The 19,662-nt window shown below is 42.7% G+C and overlaps 1 protein-coding gene across 2 annotated transcripts in view; it reads left to right on the top strand.

Annotated features, from left to right (window-relative positions):
• Positions 1-19,662, top strand: part of COL4A2 (collagen type IV alpha 2 chain) — a 149,174-nt gene that overhangs the window by 93,929 nt on the left and 35,583 nt on the right. For both annotated transcript variants that reach the window (XM_064440380.1, XM_064440388.1), the window contains exons 7-20: positions 1,112-1,228; positions 1,942-2,013; positions 3,550-3,585; positions 3,681-3,743; positions 6,072-6,107; positions 6,773-6,814; positions 7,337-7,411; positions 8,617-8,661; positions 9,830-9,892; positions 10,651-10,695; positions 12,925-12,978; positions 13,242-13,308; positions 14,705-14,806; positions 15,212-15,367. In XM_064440380.1, the coding sequence (XP_064296450.1) occupies positions 1,112-1,228; positions 1,942-2,013; positions 3,550-3,585; positions 3,681-3,743; positions 6,072-6,107; positions 6,773-6,814; positions 7,337-7,411; positions 8,617-8,661; positions 9,830-9,892; positions 10,651-10,695; positions 12,925-12,978; positions 13,242-13,308; positions 14,705-14,806; positions 15,212-15,367 (973 nt within the window). The remainder of the gene's footprint in view (positions 1-1,111; positions 1,229-1,941; positions 2,014-3,549; positions 3,586-3,680; positions 3,744-6,071; positions 6,108-6,772; positions 6,815-7,336; positions 7,412-8,616; positions 8,662-9,829; positions 9,893-10,650; positions 10,696-12,924; positions 12,979-13,241; positions 13,309-14,704; positions 14,807-15,211; positions 15,368-19,662) is intronic.

The following is a 19,662-nucleotide window of genomic DNA, read 5'->3' as shown; positions in this document are numbered from 1 at the left end:
CGCTTCTCTTACCTGAGCAAGTTTTCTTTTTTAGCCCTGCCTTCCTGACCTCTGCACATTGCATTGTGAAGAATAAATACTTTCAGACAGTACTTGAACCTGCATGCTTATTGTGCCCTGTCCTCAAGCTCCCCTGCCCTTCCCACTCAGTTACCTCTCCGACCGTTTTCTCAGGCTGAGACATAGCACTGACCATCGGAAGGCAGATAGGCACATGTACGGACTGTAATGGCACGGTGCTACGATGTGGGGCTGGAGGCCAAAAGAAGATGGTGGCAAGCCTGAATTTCTTCTGGGGTGAAGGGTGCCAGTGCTTGATGGAGCTAGGTCAGGACGTGGACGGATTTCTTCTTCTTCTAAGCAAGGGAGCGGAAGCAAAGAGAAAATTCTTGCTCTAGATAGAGGAGAAAGGAGGAATGGTTTATGTTAGTTTCTGGGTTTTCCGGCTGAGTTCCCCGGAAGAAGGAGCTGCTCGAGGGCAGATTTGCATATCAGTGTCAGTGCAAAGCAGAAGCAACAGCAATTAAGGTAAATGTAAGTACAGCAATGGAAATCCAGTTTCAGACAGGAGTAATTTTTCAGAGGCTCTGTGTGGAGATTTTGCGGTTCCCCTGGCTCCCTTGCTTTGAGCCCTGCTGTTTTCTTCCCATGTCCATGCTTACAGCCTCATCACGATATGCAACCTAGCTGCAAAAGCATCTCTGACTTTTTTCCCGGCTTGGAAGCTGTTCAAAGCCAGCAAGGAACCTTTCTTCCCACTCTTCAACTGTGAAGCACTGAAACACTTAACAATCCCAGTTCTTGGTGGCTCCCTGCACAGCAGCCTCATCTGGCTTACTTCTCAGCCTAACAGAGCCTGCATTGAACATAGCTTTCCTACCCTTTCTGAAAGGTCCTTCACTACTCATTTTTTCATGCTGTCTGGGGCATCTGGTTCAAGCTGCAGCTATATTAAAAAAAGGCACTGTCTGTTTCTGTCTTTGAAAATCATAGTTTCCCATGGATCCAAGCCTTGGACTTAATGTGAGAATGTCTAAATACTGTGTGACTACAGGAAAAGGAAAACTAGAAACAGATGGATAGATAAACACTTTTTTTTTTTCCTCAACAGGGTCATCCAGGGCAGCCAGGATCAAGGGGGAAACCGGGTCATGATGGCTGTAACGGGACAGTAGGTGACCCTGGTGACTCGGGAAGTCCCGGAATCCCTGGTTTCCCTGGTACCATTGTAAGTAGCTGGCAGTAAGTGAGCTTCTGAAGCTACGATCATTACTTAAGTGAGTTTCATTCACGTGTGTGTTGGAAGAAAATGGGACATCACTTAATGGAGCTCCCTTTTGGCCCAGCAGAGCATCCATGCAGACTCACTGTGGACACACTGCACAATACTTAGTTATTAAATTGCAGCCAGGGCTGGGAGGTCTGCCCAGAGCTATACCCGTCATGTAGGTCTTGTGGAGAGATTACTTCAGGAGAACTTGTACAGCTTTGTCCAACAGCAATAAAGGAAGATTAAAATCACAATTCCCAATGAAAGTAACTTTATCCTTCCCTACTCCATGGCCAAAGTATTGGCTTTCCATGGCGCAATATGTACGATCATGCTGAGGTGAGCAGTGGGGCTCCTGCATTTACCAGGGCATATATCAGCCCTGGGGAGCTGCAGCTGCTGCTCTAGCTCAGGGGTGCAACCCAGTACACTCATGGGTAATGCAGGGGTTCTTCCCCCAGAATCAGAAATTCATTATTTTATGTACTGTGAGGGTTTACACTTTGTTTTTAAACCATGAATTTCCAGAGCGAGGCATAGTCTCTGCCTCTAAACAGCAGTATGTATATACTCATGAAAACTCCAACAAATATTTTTCATTACTCTTAGCTGTTTATGTGTTAACATATATGATATGAAAGGTTACCTGTTATTTTTTTTATCACCTCCAGGGAGTCCAAGGACCAAAGGGCCAGAAAGGGGAGCCCTATATTGTGCCACCTGACATTGCCAGACAATACAGGGTACGTCTGTAACTCCTCTAAGTCAGTCATGCTCAATACTGTCTTACAAGCAGATGATGGAGAGTTGATTTTATTTACACTCTGATGGGCACGTCCCAAGAGGCCCACTTCGATTCTGTGTAGGCTTTGCAAGGCAGCTTCTGCTTTCTCTGGTTAAAGCAAAGTCTATCTGATAACTAAGGAAAAAAAATCTCCACTCAGTTATTTGCAAGGAATTCCAGCCTACAGGTGGATTGTGGAGGCATTGGAGATGATGTAGTTCGAGCATTACCCTCTTTATTCAATGACTACCTTTGTTATCATTCATGGCAAAATCATTCCTTTGCCATAGTTTTGGCCATTGAATGATTCTGTTTAATATTAGCATCCTTTCTGTAAAATTTTCATGCAGGAGTTTGGCTGACTTGGGACAAAATACACTTCAGTATATTATTTAGTTATTTAGTAAACCCCAAGTATTTCTATGGGTGCTTTTACTGCATCTAATCCTTAGAACTTGTTTTGTAATCACTTCTGGCTTTCTCTCATATTTCTAGTATTGTATAATTGAAGGTATCAGATAAAGAAAAGGGATTACATATGGTATTAGAGTATAGGTTGTGACAAATTTATGTACAAAGCTACATCTGAGCTGTACTCGGCATGGAAGGGATCTGCTGACATTGTTTATGTGTATTTTTTGCCAGTGATGAGTGCCAAAATAGGTTTTTCTGTTGACATATTTGTAAGTTGCCTGTATTTTTTAATGATATCTTCTTTTCCTTTCAGAAACTCTTTAAATCTGCACTTGTTAGGAATTAGGAATTATTAAGTAATGGTTAAGAATTGCTCAAGTGTATTGTGGCCAAAGATGGATACTGACACCTATATTCATTTCAGAAAGTACTTGGTTCCACAAATTATTTTGTTAACCAAACTCAAATTAACTAGATAGTTAGGATGCTATTCAAAATGATTAAAGGTGTCTGGACTGAATACCACATTATTTATTTATGTGTATTGGAAGGTCTTTGCACTAGAACATTTTTGGATCCACTTTCCAAAAACATTTCAACATGTACTGCAGTTAAAATATGTGGTCACTGAAAACAGTATGTTCCAAATGCTTTTAGTGACTCAGAGAGAATCAAAATGATTTGGTAATTCCCATGCAACTCATGAAAAAATGAGCTTGTACATTTCAGCTAAGGTTATAGCCCTAATTGAGACACTGGTTAGGTGAGATTTTTCAACAAAGAATTAAACGTGGTCTATTGTCCATTTCAGATGTGTGGTTTGGATCCTTAATTTCCCTAGCCAACTTTGTACCCTCCTACGACATTGCATGCAACTGTATTGTATGTAGAAAGTACAAAATCCATGTGGCATACATTTGGTTATCTCAACACCTGTATTGGATGCCTCTGTATGTAAGAGTTTGTATAGCATTGCATGCTATGATTAGTTTTGGGGATAAGAAAAAAATGAGAGAGGAAAAATATTTTATTCAATTTTGTATATAGTATTTATTGCATTTTTTTACTTTGTCTTTCTTAGGGGGAACCTGGGGATCCAGGGTTCCTTGGTTTTCAGGTAAGTAGTATTACAGTGAATGTGATAAAGTGTCAATAATAACTTATATCAGAACCACTTTAATTGATGGTTGGGTTTTTTTTTTTTTATTTAAGGGACCTCCTGGTACACCGGGTATTCAAGGACCTGTTGGTCCAAGAGGAGAGCGAGGAAGACCAGTAAGTGTGTTTTAAATATGTTCTCTAGGAAATTAACCTAGCAGAAGAGTCATCTCAGCAAGTTCCATTATGTTGGATTGTAACCTAGCAAATGGGTAGAAAAAAAAAAAGGTTAGAAATAGCAAGTAGGTGTCCTTGAATGCAAAACCTTTTAAAAAGTACTGGAAGGCACTGATTCTACAAGGATGGATATTGCGAAAAAAAGGTACACTTTTGTTCACCCTGTATTGCTGGAGGCTTTTGATTTATATTGTATTTCTTTAACCTCCTTGAAAGAGTCTTGTTTGTAAAGATATTGAATGTAGTCCAGTCTACATCCCCCTACACTGAGTTATCAAAGATATCAGGTCCTAAATATGTTATCTTTTCTGCTCATAAAGGATATGTATATTAGCTCTCCACACTTCCCACAGGAGATTGAATAGATAACATTCTTCATTAGTATTTAGAATACAGTTTTATTTTTAAACTATTTTTCAGTCGTTTTTTCCAAAATCAACATTTACAGCATTGACGTTGACAACTGTTGCTGAATAGTTCTTTGGGAAGACTGTGTTCTCTCCAGATCCCATTTTCTACATTTCTTATTACCACGGTTAATGGTTTTGTGGGTGAGAAGCAGATGTTCAAATTCAGTGTATTTTATTTCCTTTAGGTTTGCTTTATTTTCCTGTAAGACAACTTTACAGCATTTGGTTTTTTGTTTGGGTTTTTTTTTGTTTGTTTGTTTTATCAAAATTTGTAGACGTGGTCTACATCAGTGATTTGGGGAAGAAAAAAAAATAATTTAGTGCTTCTTCCACACAGCCTGCACAGCTGTTTGCAGGGACACCCTCCCTCTCTACCCCTCCCCCAAATCCAGATCTAGGACTAAATCCAGAGCACGCTAAACCTTCCCAAAGTTAATTTTCTGCAGTGCCTGCTTTATCATCTGGAGTAAGCTGCACCTTGTCTTTCTCCTCTGGTCGTCCTAACGGGAAATCTCCTCAGCCCTTTACTTACACTTTCTCTAGAGTGAACCCATGAAGTTCATGAGCTTCACACAGGAGCCCCACTTGCAATGACTCACGTTCCCAGTGCACTGTCTTGGATGTTAGGAATGCTATGAACCATACATTTTCTGAGGCCCATGACTACATCCCTCTGGTTGCCATCTTGGCTACATCTCTTTTGAACACACGTCCAGAGCAGATGGATCCCACCATCTCCAGCTCTTAATAAAATATATCCACCTATATTTACCATTTCTAAGGCAGTGGCTCATCTGTGAGAGGGACCTGGGAGCATTTCCCAGCTCTGAGTTTGCATCATTCCTCTTCCCTAAGCCCTAGATCCCACATGAAGGCAAGTGTGGCTCCCCTAAGTCCCTGAAGGGCTTCCAAGCAGCGGGATGCCCTGCACAGTGCATCTGCCCAGCAGATTAGACAGCGTTTCACAGACTACCTGGCTAACCAAAACTGATTCAGAAGTAATTTTTTCAGAAGTCGATTGTTATTGCACACAAAGATACACAGCAAGTCAGAGATGCATAGCAAATGCAGGTCTCACCTGAGTGTTGTTACCTTTTCCTTGCATGTTGGCCTTGATTTTGCATAGCCCAGTTACATCCCCTTCAGGGCGCAGTAGGTGGATGGTTTGATCTGCAGCTCACTCTCTTTTCTGTGCCTCTTATTCACCATCTTCCTCTCTGAACAGGTCATGCTTCTTATTCACCCCACCTTTCCCGCTTTTGACAGAGTTTTTAATGTGTAGAGCCCTTCGGAGCCTGTTAACTACCATGGCTGACTGAAGCAAGGCAGGTTGTCTGTCCAATTGATGGCTTTCCTACTCTTCTTCTTGTAAGACTCTGGCAGCATTTTTTCCTGTTATAGTTTCATTTCCCACCATCTTCCTTTGATTTCATTCTGTACAATACCAAATAGGTAATCTGAGATGCATATGACAGTTCCACTCCTTGTACAGACCGATGCAGTACTAAGACACAGTCCAGTGAAGCACTTAAAGACATGCTTAACTTTAGGTATGAGCTTAAAATGTTACTAAGTCAGGATCCAAAAGCACAAGCTCGGATTATTTGAAATGAAAATGGGATTTCATTAGGTCTAAGCTGGGAGACCGTTATTCTATTAGGAAAGGTTACAATGTGACTTAGGAGGGTAGTTTTCAGAACAGTAAACACAGCTAATATAGAGGATAACTCACTGAATGCTGAGGAACACACTGCCTTATAAATATATACTTGTATTTCAGACATAAAGTAACTGATCTCCTGCACACATTGATTAGAAAGCAACAAGTAACTTACTTTCCCCTATTGTGTTTCCCCAGGGACCACCAGGGCCCCCAGGACCACAAGGACCACAAGTAAGTTTTTGTGTTAGAGTTGTTTATGTTGATTTTGTGTCACTGAGGTTTATCCAAGACCCCCTTGAAGGCAGTAAAATAAAGAACCACAGGCTGCACCAAAGGCTGTGTAGCACAAGACCTACTGTGTTGGCTGCATACCACGAGAAGTTAATCCTACGCTGGATCGCCTACCCTGAAAAGATTAAACCAGTTCTAGAGCCAGATTTAATTTGCTACTGTGGTCACAGTAGCTTCCCATGAACAGAGAATCCTTGCCGTCTTCACAATATTCAATTATATCTCAGCGGAAAAAACATATGAGTTCATTGTTCCAGCCCACTTAGGTATTTTTATTTAACATTCAGTGCTATTAAAAAACTTGCAAAAGAAACGCTTGATCTTTTCACATTACTCGGTGAATGACTCAAAGTCTGTTGTCAGAAGCACCAGGAGCATGAGATTTTAATTAGAGTTGTCTTTCTGAATGTTTAGGTCTATAAAAATACTTTTAAATCTATAAAAATACTTTGAGGTAAACATAGACTATTATTTGATTGCAGTTCTTCAGTGGTGTCCTACAGACTTGTAAGCCTGAAAAGGCCTTTCAGCATGTTTAAATTTGATTTTTTACATTAGGAAACTGAATCATACACTTAGTAAACCTTGACCTATTGTTTTTGCAGGGCAACAGGGGCCTTGGCTTCTATGGAGAAAAAGGTGAACAGGTAAGGAAAAACTAATGAATTACTATCACTACTAAAGGACAGGTTGATGTTATTTGCTATCTATAAAGGCACTTATTTTAAATACTCTTTTAGTTTTCAATTGTATTACATAATTATAAGAGAAGAACAAACAAGTATAGCTTCGAAATTAATTATAATTTCCATAAAGAATGCCATAGCTAAACTGGCTTCTACATGTCTAGGTATAACTGTACCCTCCTTTACACCAACACAAATCAGAGAACAATTCTGAAGTTTATGGAGCCAGACCGCTTTATATAAAGCGATAGTCGCTACCGTCATTCTGGAAACATACAGGGCAAGAGCGAGTATTGCTATATGTTAATCCCAGCACAAAATAAATTTGTCTTGGTGTCAGTTTATTCAGAGGTTTAGAACCACACTTCTAGCAGGGGCAAATCTGCATTGCTCTTTTTGTTGCGGTTCCTTAGACCCTGTGCCGATCAATAGCTTGGCAAGGTATTGAAACTTAATAAACGTACCCTTATGCTTTTCCTGCAGGGCTCACCAGGTCCTCCAGGTCCACCCGGGCTTCCTACAAGAGAACTGACGGGTGTCTCCCCTGACAAATATAAGGTAACTACAGGATATTTTGCTAAAATACACAAGGAACTAAGAGCTCTACAGGACCAAAACTAAAATGTTGTACAAATATGCTTTTATATATAGTACTTAGAAGACTTTAGAAATCTGCTACCTTCCCATAGCTTGGATCATGAAGTTTTTATTGAAACTATGGTGGCTAAAGTCATTCAGAAACCACTTCTCACAGACTAGAAGTGCCTTAGGCAAACTTTTTATTTTTGTGTAAGTATGCAACTACTGTCCATCACTCACATCTTACCATTTTACAAGCAGAAATACCTGCCGAGAAATAATTCAATATCTTGTTTTTCATAATAGTGAGTGAATGTTTCTTCCTGTAAAAAAAAAGCATATCTTTAGGGAAGCTATCTGAATTATTGTGTTTGTAATTTATCTGCAAGGTGCATATATTTGTATACCTACAGTTAAGACTTGCTCATATGAATTGGAGAAATCCTTAACAGCAAGATGCAGTTTATTCTCATCTATTGCTTCTTGCTGGGAGCAGAGGTACTCATACCCTGTATGTATATATTGTGTCAGACACCAACCTCCAGAACAGTAGTTTTTCATTCCAGATTTGAAGCTGGAAAGTTCACATGGCTCATGCAATTTCTGCAGTAAGATAAGTAAATCAGTATGATCCTGAAAGATCTAAAAATACCTTTGACAGTCTGCAATCTGCATTGAGTAACATACATATGGGGATTTCCATGGCTAAGCAGAGAAGTCAGCATATGAGCTACTTATCTGCAGAGCCTTTATATTCAATGAAGATATCATCAGTATAGTGAGTAGACTTTAGGCTATGATTTGTCTCATCCTAGCAAGAACTCTTACTTTTGATCAGGCAATTCACAGATAAACAGTAGGTAAAAATGGCAGAATGTGCATTTATTTATAGACTTTACTCAGGCACTCACCACCCAGGCATCTCGTGAACAAGCCTGGAAACAACCCGAGGTGTTCACATTTCTAGAAACCTTTTCATAAAAAATCATAAAATATTTTTTAAAAAGCAACTTTAAAAACTTGTTATGAAAACGTTCATTTCATATGACAAGTGTATGAATAAAGAACAGGACGAGTGGTGGTTTCTCTCCTGATAAACATTTGTCACCTTATGTTGTAGAAAATTTATTGAAATGGAAATGAGAATGCCTAACATACCTGAATACTTTTTTCTTTATTCTTAGGGTGAAAGAGGAGAACCTGGACAAAAAGGAGAAGTTGGAATTCCAGTAAGTCAAGTAGAGAAGAATAAAGACAAATAGTAATATTGAAGTTAATGCTGGTGCATTCTTCATTGAAATGATGTGATACAGATGTGGAGCAACATAAGCAGAGACACCAGTTCTGACGTTTTAGAAAAATGACCCAACATGACATGTAATAATTCCACAGTAGGATCAGTTGTTCTCTTACTGGTTCACTGAAATAAGATTTTTCCCTCACACATTTTTTAATTTTAGCTTTAACTATAAATAAATCTGTTTACTGCTGCTGATCTGCTGCTTTGTTTAAAAATTCCACTAAATTTTATTAAATAAGTATATATGGAAATTTTCTCAATCCTTTTCAGTCTACTCCCCAGCACATACAGACTTTTGGCCTCGCTGGTCATTAAGTCTGTTGAGTAAGTGGACAGTGATCCCATGTGTTGCTGTATCATTTAGTTAACTCACAGGCAACCTCTAGACTGTCTAAATAGCTTTGCCATTAGGTGGTTCCTTTTTTCTTCCCAGAGTGGTTTAAAATACAGTCTTTACCAATTAGGGATGCCTCACTGAGCATTTTGCAAAGCTTTATTTTCTCAGATGGTCTGGGCAGCTTCTCCACAAGGTTATGGGAGAAGGTCACAGTGTGAGCCCTGATGCCCTCCGTGTGCAGTTGCTAGCCAGTTCTTCAGCTGTTGGTCAGATTTTACACATGTAGAACTTTGTTGACTACATTAGGAAAACAGTAGATTTTATGCCGATGTAGCAAAAGGGGATATGTGTTTGTCCCTTTTTAGGTTTTTTGATAGTAGGATGGATAGCAGCATGCCTGTGTTTGCCAAATAGCTCTCTGAAGCTACAGTTTGGGCATAAGCTGAGTTGCTTAACTGGTTTTATAGCTGAACAATTGCTTTGGCTCTTCTTCAGAGTTGCAGCCACAGAAGAAATAAAGAAGGAGGAGATGGTAGGAGGGAAACCCTGTCCTCTCCCTGATGGCCTGCTTCTGCTATTGTAATGAAGCAAGCATGTTACACTTAAAATTAAGGACAACAGTTCTTTCACATTAAGCTATTATTAGATCCTCCATGTGTTACAGTGATATTTTCTTCCTGTTTAGCTGCCATAAAACAGCGTTACAATTTTTTTGGATGTAATGAAGAAATGTATTGAACTGACCTGTAATGTTTCCTAGGGTGTACTTCTCTATGCTCCTGAAAAAGGTGAAGAAGGGGTAATGGGCTTTCCAGGACAAAGGGTGAGTCACTCATTAAAGGCAAAATTCACCCAGCTGAATGTGCAAATCCACGCTGAGAGTTTGCCTTCAGGAACAAAACACAGGTTAACAAACTATAGAAATTATAGTTCCTCAGCCCACCAGGTTGTGGCCGTCTCTTAAATGGCTGACATAGGAAAGTGAAAAGGCCATTTTGAAATGGTAGTGGGAGGAGGGCCCCACAGGACTCACAGTATACCTATATCATCATTGGGAAGCCTTGTGCATGTCTTACCTAAAGCTGTGCTCACTAACCTCAGCTACTGTCCTGGTCCACAGCATAGACTGTATTTCATTGTTTCCATCTTAGCTCTCTTCAGACCATGGTTAACAAACATGAGTTTGGCTGCAGTTACTTGTGACCCCAGGAAATAAACTAATTTAAATACTACTACCTTGTAGCATCTATGGATCTTTTTTTGGGGCAGTGTTTAAGTGCTAAAGTGCTTAAATAGAGTGAGAACAGTACTTATTTAGAAAAAGTCTCAGCCATCTTTAAAATCTTCACGGTCAATTTACAATGTATTGGTTAAGAGATAAAACTCAAATACCAGATTATATTTCAGACCTGTTCTGTTTGCACCATGCATGAATGTCACTGAAAAAGTATCTGAAATCGGAGTGTTAGTGTTAGAGTTTCAAGCTGTCAGATTTATTTTCTCTAAGAAATCATAATGGTTCTTAACCATTAGGATGTTAGGACGTCACTTTATTTTGCTAATTTTATTGTGCCTTCGTAGGGACTACCTGGCATCAATGGTTTTCCAGGACTCAGTGGAGAAAGAGTGAGTATTTCATACAAGACTGTTGTTTCTAACACATAGGTAGACAATCTGTCTGAAAAGTAAACTGTAGAGGACAAATTCTGCCTGTAATTACACCAGCTGTAGTCTAACAAATATCATCTGGATTCATCCATCATTGTAATTTTGGGTCAGTTATTTTTCTCATCAGTGAGGAAAAAATAGCCCTATAATTAAAGTCTGTTTTGCTTAAAACATTAGCATGTTTTAAGAGCACTACAGGGAGGTGTCGTTTTCATTCCCACTACTGTGACCATGATTTCTGTAATTTTCTTCCTACATGCAGAAACTTACTTCTTTGAATAGCTTTCTGTAGATGTGGTTGAGATGTATGGTTATCTTGAATATCACAAAAGAAGAAGAAAAGGAAGATGATAAACATACCAGTTAAATCTCTGTCCCCAAGGAAACACACCCAAATATTTAAAATAACATTCTGTCAGACAGAGAGGAGCTCATACTTTTTGTTTGGTCTCAGAAAAAGGCTTCCTCAGTCAGCAGTAGAAATAACTTCCATGAGGTATTCAAATAGCTGTGGGATGCATGACTTTTCCATGCTTCTCCATCCTTAGTTGTTTAAGGATTTGTCCTGCCACCAAGGCACAATAATAATAACATGAAACACACAGGACATGAAAGTACATGAAATATGAAAAATAACATTTGCACAGGTATTTGGTCCAATCACAAAACCTGATGGTGAGGAGGGAATACTCTATCAGTAATACGTACGTGGAGAGGCTGATGCAAAACCCATTAAAGCCCACTGATTGACCTTAGCATAAGTTCATGCTCCAGTCAGAAATGGCTTCCTCTTACTGAGGGTTAGCCACAGTTTTAGCAGAAGGTACATTGGTTTGGATGGAGTATCATTGTATAACTTGTGTATGAGATGGGACAGCCTACTCGATGTGCTGCTCACAACGACCTCCTTTTTGTTGATTTTTGAGTTGATTCTTAAGAAAGAAGGTTAAGTTCTGCCTGCATATAGATGAAGCCACAGTTAATTAGGAAGCTGCTGCTTCACTTTTAGACCACCAGCTCCACCTAGTGTAAAGAGATATTACACCTGATCCACAAGAGGCTCCTTTTCTGATGGTGTGATGTACAGTTGCCATTACGGAAAGGTCTCTGAAGTGTGTGGTCCAGTTTGTGGGACCTTGCTGAGAGCTGTGGTATTTGTAGTGCTTCAGAATTGCCTAAGTGACTTATAGAGCTGGTTATTAACATTCAAATTCTGTGTAGGAGTTGTGAGGAAACTTGGGAGATGCTGAATTTTTAAAAAGCTGGCTAATAATCCACACAGTGTGCATTATACAAATCTACTGGTTTCAGTACATATGAACATTTTCTATAGAGAACAAAAGTTGTCAAAGAGCCGAGTAGAGCATACAGAAGAGAGAATCACTGAAGTGCATCACTGAAATCTGCACTTTGTGCATCCCCAGCAGCTGAAATACATTCTCATGTGATAGGATCTACCAATGTTTTACCACATGTTTTAATCCATGTGCTTTGGATTTCAAACCTTTTAAGAGAATTGAAGTGGGCAGGATCTTAAATATTATAACATTTGCTGGGGTAGGGATGGAAAATTTTCTCTGGGTTGTGGGCATGCCCAGGGTGAGAGAGCTAGATATAGGTGCCTTCAAGGCTGGTCCTCATTCATCAAGGACATCCACATCCATCCTTTTCGGTCAAACAGGCTCCAGTCGCCTGGAAAACAGCAAAACAAACCTGTGCACTTCAGTGCTATCTCGCTGCTCGCTGTTTGCATTCCAGTGAAAATATGTCCACTCGTAATGATTCACGACACGTTTAGTCTTCTTACAGCAGGTTAGTGTGTCCTGGCTGCCTGGCCCATGTGTCTCAGGGTCAACTGGCATGGAGGGGAGCCCCTTTCTCCTCCCCCACCCAGCAGCCTCCATGGGATGATGTGAGTGTAGGTGCTCTTTCTAGCTGCATCACTGCCAGGGGCAACAGAGCCTGTGCTACAGCAGGTCCTTCTGACCTTTGATGGGAGTTAGGCTTGGTCCAAGATGTCATCCAAGAACATCAAAACACAAGCAGACTTAATGGTATTACCCAAATTACTACACCTCAGGGAGACAAACAGCTCAGCTCTGTTGCATGGTTTTCACGCTAACATCGGAGGAAGCCAGCTGCTACAGAGCAAATAATTTTATTCTCTCATTTTGATGTGTATTACAGGGTTTTCCAGGAATTGATGGTTCACCAGGTGGCTATGGTCCTAGGGGAAGCAAGGTACTGCTTTACTTTCATTTACTAGAAGCAATAAACCAGATGTGATTTTGCTTTCTTTTCTGTCATGTAATAACAATTGTGTTTGTCATCACTGTAGAACCAGTTATGTGGTTTGTTAACTTGAAATTTCTGAGATTTCTTAAAAGCCACATCAGTGCTTTTCAAAGTTTGTTTCTTTGTGTTTCATGGGCATACCATTCCATTTGAAAATAAATTCTCTAGCATAATGCGCTTAGATGTGATATTTCAACTTCTGTTAACAGGGGGAGCCAGGCGAGATCGGTCCTCCAGGACCAGTTTCCTATTTTCCTTCCCACATCCCAAGGAAAGGTACATCTCTTTTGCTTAGATTGCTTATCTTAGCTGCATTTTACTACCTTCTACATAGATCAAAAGCATGAAATTCTGAGAATTCCACTCATTAAAGGACTGTGGTTTGCTAACTGTTCCAGAAGGTATAATTGCCTTCCAAGAGAGTGCCCTAATCACCTTCTTGCAGGCAGGTGGCTTCTTTGTCTCTCCTGCTTAAGCTGGATTGCCCTACAAAAGGCATGTATTACAAGCAAAAAAGTGTGTGACTTTGCTGTCCAGTGAAAGGAAGAATGGGAGAGTCTGTCTTCTGCGTCCTGTTTCAGAGACTCTGGATAAAGTGCAGCAATGCCAGCGCAGCAGAGACCATTCTTACAATCTAATATTTAGAAAGGGGGTGGAGGGGGAACCAACAACAACAACAACAAAAAAACACAACCAAACATTAAAAAAGCCTTGAGGAATAGAAAAGGACTTTTTTCCCTTTTCTTAAATTGACAAATTTCCTTTGTGATCTTTTTACTAGGCTTGTAGCACCCACTGTCAGCTGTCCTGCAGAGCTGTGGTGGCTCTGGCTGGCCAGACTAGAAACACATAGAAGATGATACCAGTTTGCCAAGGCCAAAACTATTCCAGGGAAGGTGCCAGCAAAGACGAAGGATGATCACATGCCATTGCCCCAGCCTGTGCCCTCATACTGTGGAGTTTACTAGTCTTGTTGAAAGCCAGAGAGTCTAACAATGAATGGTTCCCTTCCTCCCAGAGAAAGGGGGCAAGAGGCCCAAAACATTGTTCAAATCACCCTGAATATGCTGCCAGGCTTTTAGGAGCTGTAGAGACTGTGTAGGGAGAGGAGGAAGCAGGCAGAGGGCTGGACACATGTCCTCTAGTATCCTTGACCTTTGACAAAAGCACAATACTTTCTGCAGGCAATAGCTGGGCCCAGGCAGATGCTTTTGGTACTGGGGACCAGAGGAAAGCTCATGTATCATACGTCTGTTAAAATGGCAACTTCTTGTAGGAAAAGGAGGGGAGAGATGGTTTTCTGTGCTTCCCAGGAGCAATGTAGCTCTAGCGGCATATTAGTAAGAGATGAGAGAGGTTCTCCTTCCTGGGCTTGGTGGCTCCACACCATTCCTGTCACAGGCCATGTTCAGCTCCCAGGTATTTAGGCTTTATAGAAATCTCTCAGATATATTTCTTTATTCAGACTGAGGCAGCATGTGGTAGCAGGTTTTTGCATTTCTGAAACTACCTTTAAGAAATTATTTAAATTCTAATAGTCTGAAGCCCTTGAATTTCCTAATTTTTACTTTTTAAGAATTGAGCGCTCTGCAGTGTATCACAAGCTGACATTTATGGGTCACAAACAGCATCACACTAACATGTGTTTTGTGGAACCGGGGATGCCTTTCAGGTGCAAGAGGTGACCCAGGCCTTCCAGGTGTTACTGGACTACACGGAGACACAGGAGAAGAGGGAGATCGTGGTCTGCCTGGTCTTCCTGGATTCTCTGATGGTAATATCCCAGCAATACATTTTGCCAACAGCTTAACTTTATAGCAAGTTTTAATGGATATAGGGTCAGGGTGGGGGAAATCTATGTGCAGACCATGGAATATGCAGTGCAGAGTGTTAGATAACTAACTGCAGGGGCAAAAACTGAGAGGAACATTTTCCTTCAGCCTTGATGGGGCTCTGGCAGAACAACTGAAGTAGAGATGATGGCAGAGCCTTGCTTCAGTTACTGCTATTGATTTGCTCAAGTGAAAAGTGCAGTTACCATCTTTGCTCTAGGCTAAATATCTTCATTTTTCCTTGCATGCTAGATGCAGTTGCGTGAACTTTCCGTTCTGCTACATGACAGTTCTTTGAGCAGCATGTTAAGAAATTGTTCTGAACTTCTTCCTTGGTTCTGTTTCAGCGGATGGGGATAAGCCAGGCTTACCTGGAGAAATGGGACCAAAAGGTGAAAAAGGTGAATTAGGATCTCCTGCTTATCAGGCAGGCCCGCCTGGGTTTCCGGGTAAGCACGGCCCACCGGGACTCCGTGGTCCACCTGGTCCCACTGGACCCTCCGGTAAGTGCATAAAGAGAGATGATGAGAACTCACGGGAACATCTTTGTTTATTTTAAAGATACCTTTGGCAAGGCAAAGTGAGAAAATAGATTGAGGGAATGAAACAAAATGGATGTCAGGGAGGACACACAAGGGAGAAGTGTTGTATGTTCATCAGTGAAGGAAAGGTTTGCATGGTTTTTACACATTCCTGGCAACGTCTGAAAGAAAAGGTCTGTTTTGGACTGGGGAAGGGATGTGAGGCTCAAGGAGTGTCTGAGAGAGCTGGATTTCTTCCTTAGCCTGGAGAAGAGAAAGCTAAGGGGAACCTTACTGCTACCTTCCACTACTTCTTGGGACATCATAGGAAAATGGGACCAGATGCTTCACTAAGGAGCACATCTCCACAGCACGAGCTGCAACAGGGGAATTTCTGCTTAGATATTAGGAAAAACCTTTTTCACCATGTGGGTGATCAGACACTGGAACAAGTTGCCCAGAGAGGTTGTAGACTCTCCATCTTCAGAGATACTCAGTACTCAACTGGACGAAGCCCTGAGCAACTTGCTGTAACTTTAAGGTTGGCCCTGCTTTGAGCAGAGGGTTGTACCAGGCCATTTCTGACTGAAATCATGCTGTGCCTCTGTGACAGGCACCACACTGCAGTGCAAGAGCAGGAGTGGAGAAAAGGATGTGCAGGAGGCGATCCAGAGCAGGCAGTCTGTGGCACTGCAAAGTAGATCGTGCTAAGAGAGAGGAGCTGTTGTGGTATAGCCAGCAACTCAGCCCCACACAGCTGCTCACTCACTCCCCCACCGGTGGGATGGGGGAAGAGAATCAGAAGGGTAAAGCTTGTGGGTTGAGATAAGAACAGTTTAATAATTAAAACAACAGCAACAATAATGCAACAGAAAGGAAGACAATGAGAGAGTCACGAAACCCAGGCCAGGGAAAGGAAAAACCAAAGGAGGCTATTTTAGAAGTGAGTCCCGTTGTCTGACTCAGTTCTCTCTGGGGTGCCATGTCACCACAGGACTTGTTTTTTAAGACTCAGGACAGTGCTCCGGGCAGTGGCGTGGGGGACGGGATATGTTTCCAGCCAGCTAGTGGTTGCTTCCACCATTGTAAGCACATGGCGCTTGCCTTGGCGGGTCTGTAGGAGTGTGATATAGTCACTCTGCCAGGCCTGCCCATATTTATATTTCAGCCATCGTCCCCCATACCACAGAGGCTTTACCCATTTTGCTTGTTTACCCGCACATTTCACATTCATGGATAACCTGTGCCATAGCATCCATGGTCAAGTCCACCCCTCGGTCACGAGCCCACCTGTATGTTGCATCTCTTCCTTGATGGCCTGAGGTGTCATGGGCCCACCGAGCTAGAAATAATTCACCCTTATGCTGCCAGTCCAGATCCACCTCAGCCACTTCAGTCTTAGCAGCCTGATCCACCTGCTGGTTGTTTCGATGTTAGTCAGTGGCCTGACTCAGGGACATGAGCAGCCACATGACGTACCTTTACAACCAGGTTCTCTACCCGGGCAGCAATATCTTGCCACAATACAGCAGCCCAGATGGGTTTGCCTCTGCGCTGCCAGTTGTTCTGCTTCCAGTGCTGTAACCATCCCCACAGGGCATTTGCCACCATCCAGGAGTCAGTATAGAGACAGAGCACTGGCCACTTTTCCCGTTCAGCGATGTCTAAGGCCAGCTGGATGGCCTTTACCTCTGCAAACTGGCTCGATTCACCTTCTCCTTCAGCAGTTTCTGCGACTTGCCCTGTAGGACTCCATAGAGCAGCCTTCCATCTCCGGTGCTTTCCCACAAGGCGACAGGACCCATCAGTGAACAGGGCGTATTACTTCTTATTTTCTGGCAGTTTGTTATACAGTGGGGCTTCTTCAGCACGTGTCACCTCCTCCTCTGGTGATATTCCAAAGTCTTTGCCTTCTGGCCAGTCCATGATCACTTCCAAGATTCCTGGGCCACTGGGGTTTCCTGTTCAAGCCTGCTGGGTGATCAGTGCCACCCATTTGCTCCACATAGCATCAGTTGCATGATGCGTAGAGGGGACGTCTCCTTTGAACATCCAGCCCAGCACCAGCAGTCGGGGTGCCAGGAGGAGCAACCTTCAATACCAACCACTTCTGAAGCAGCTCGAACCCCTTCATATGCTGCCAATATCTCTTTTTCAGTTGGAGTATAGCGGGCTTCAGACCCTCTGTATGCACAACTCCAAAACCCCAGGGGTCGACTTTGGCTCACCTGGCGCTTCCTGCCAGAGGCTCCAGGTAGGGCCATTCTCCCCGGCTGCAGTGCAGAGCACATTGTTTACACCTTGTCCTGCCTGGACTGGCCCAAGGGCTACTGCATGAACTGTCTCCCGTTTAATCTGTTCAAAGGCCTGTTGTTGCTCAGGGCCCCATTTGAAATCGTTCTTCTTCTGGGTCACTTGACAGAGAGGGCTTACGATCAGACTGTAATTTGGAATATGCATTCTCCAAAAACCCACAACGCCCAAAAATTCTTGTGTTTCCTTTTTACTAGTTGGTGGAGACATGGCTGCTATTCTCTTGATCAAATCCGTTGGGATCTGACAATGTCCATCTTGCCATTTGATTCCTAAGAACTGGATCTCCTGTGCGGGTCCCTTAACTTTAATTTGTTTTATGGCAAAACCAGCTTTCAGAAGGATTTGGGCTATTTTCTTCCCTTTCTCAAAAACATCTATTGCTGTGTTGCCCCACACAATGATGTCATCAATGTAGTACAGATGTTCCGGAGCTCCTCCCTGTTCCAGTGCATTATGGATCAGTCCATGGCAAATGGTAGGACTGTGTTTCCACCCCTGGGGCAGTCGATTCCAGGTGTCCTGGACGCCCCTCCAAGTAAAAGCAAACTGTGGCCTGCACTCTGCTGCCAGAGGGATGGAGAAGAATGCAGTAGCGATATCAGTTGTGGCATACCACTTGGCTGCCTTTGACTCCAGTTCGTATTGAAGTTCTAGCATGTCCGGCACAGCAGCACTCAATGGCGGAGTGACTTTGTTCAGGCCACGATAGTCTACTGTTAGCCTCCACTCTCCATTACACTTCCACACGGGCCATAAGGGACTGTTAAAGGGTGAGCAAGTCTTGATGATGACTCCTTGGCTCTCCAGTCGGTGAATGAGCTCATGGATGGGAATCAGGGAGTCTCAGTCGATGCAATATTGCCGCCAGTGCACTGTTGTGTTGGCAATTGGCACCTGTTGTTCTTTGACCTTCAGCAACCCCACAACAGAAGGGTCCTTTGAGAGACCAGGCAAGGTAGACAGCTGTTTAATTTCCTCCGTCTCCAAGGCAGCTACACCGAAAGCCCACTTGTACCCTTTTGGGTCCTTGAAATACCCCCTCCTGAGGTAGTCTATCCCAAGGACGCACAGAGCCTCTGGGCCAGTCACAGTGGGGTGCTTTTGCCACTCATTCCCAATTAGGCTCACTTCAGCCTCCAATACAGTTAGCTCTTGGGATCCCCCTGTCACTCCAGCAACGCTGATGGGTTCTGCCCCTATATAGTTTGATGACATTAGGGTGCCCTGTGCAGCGGTATCCACTAGAGCTTTATACTCCTGTGGGTCTGATGTGCCAGGCCATCAGATCCACACAGTCCAGTAAACCCGGTTATCCCTTTCCTCCACTTGGCTGGAGGCAGGGCTGCTCTTGTCCTGATCATGGCATTCACAACTCACTTCCTGTAAATCTGAATCAAGAGTCTCTCTATTAAGCTCAGAAATAAAATCAGCGCTTCTACTCCTCTGTCTGGGGAATTGCTTACTGGAAACTGGAGCAGCAGCTTTCCTGGAAGAACCTCCCTGAGTGATAGTTTTTTCTTGCAGCTCACGCACTCATGCCTCTAGGGTCGAGGTAGGCTTGCCATCCCACCTCATCATGTCCTCTCCGTGGTCATGCAGGTAGAACCATAGGGTGGCCTGTGATTTGTATCCTCTCCTTTGAGCAAAAGGATGCTTATTCCTAACAGCTGAGACACCGCTCTGTAGAGGTGGGGAGTAGGACATATCTTCTTTGAGTTGCTGAACCTCACAGGACAGTTTCTCCATAGCTGAGATGAGGGAGGAAGAAATATTTGCTTCATAATTTCAGAGACTATCAATCACCTCTGCCACCATTGGTGCCTCGTCATCTCTCCAGGACATTACTGCCAATGAGTTTGCATATGAGGATGGTGCACTCCATGCAAACTTCCACCACATGGGTCATGTGCACTGGGCTTCATCTGGATATTTGGATGACTGTTGATCATCCAGGTCACTGT

The sequence above is a fragment of the Phalacrocorax carbo genome, chromosome 1, assembly GCF_963921805.1.
Source record: "Phalacrocorax carbo chromosome 1, bPhaCar2.1, whole genome shotgun sequence".
NCBI classification, from domain to species: Eukaryota; Metazoa; Chordata; class Aves; order Suliformes; family Phalacrocoracidae; genus Phalacrocorax; species Phalacrocorax carbo.
The sequence above is the reverse complement of the archived record's forward strand: the minus strand, read 5'-3'. Positions and strand labels throughout refer to the sequence as shown.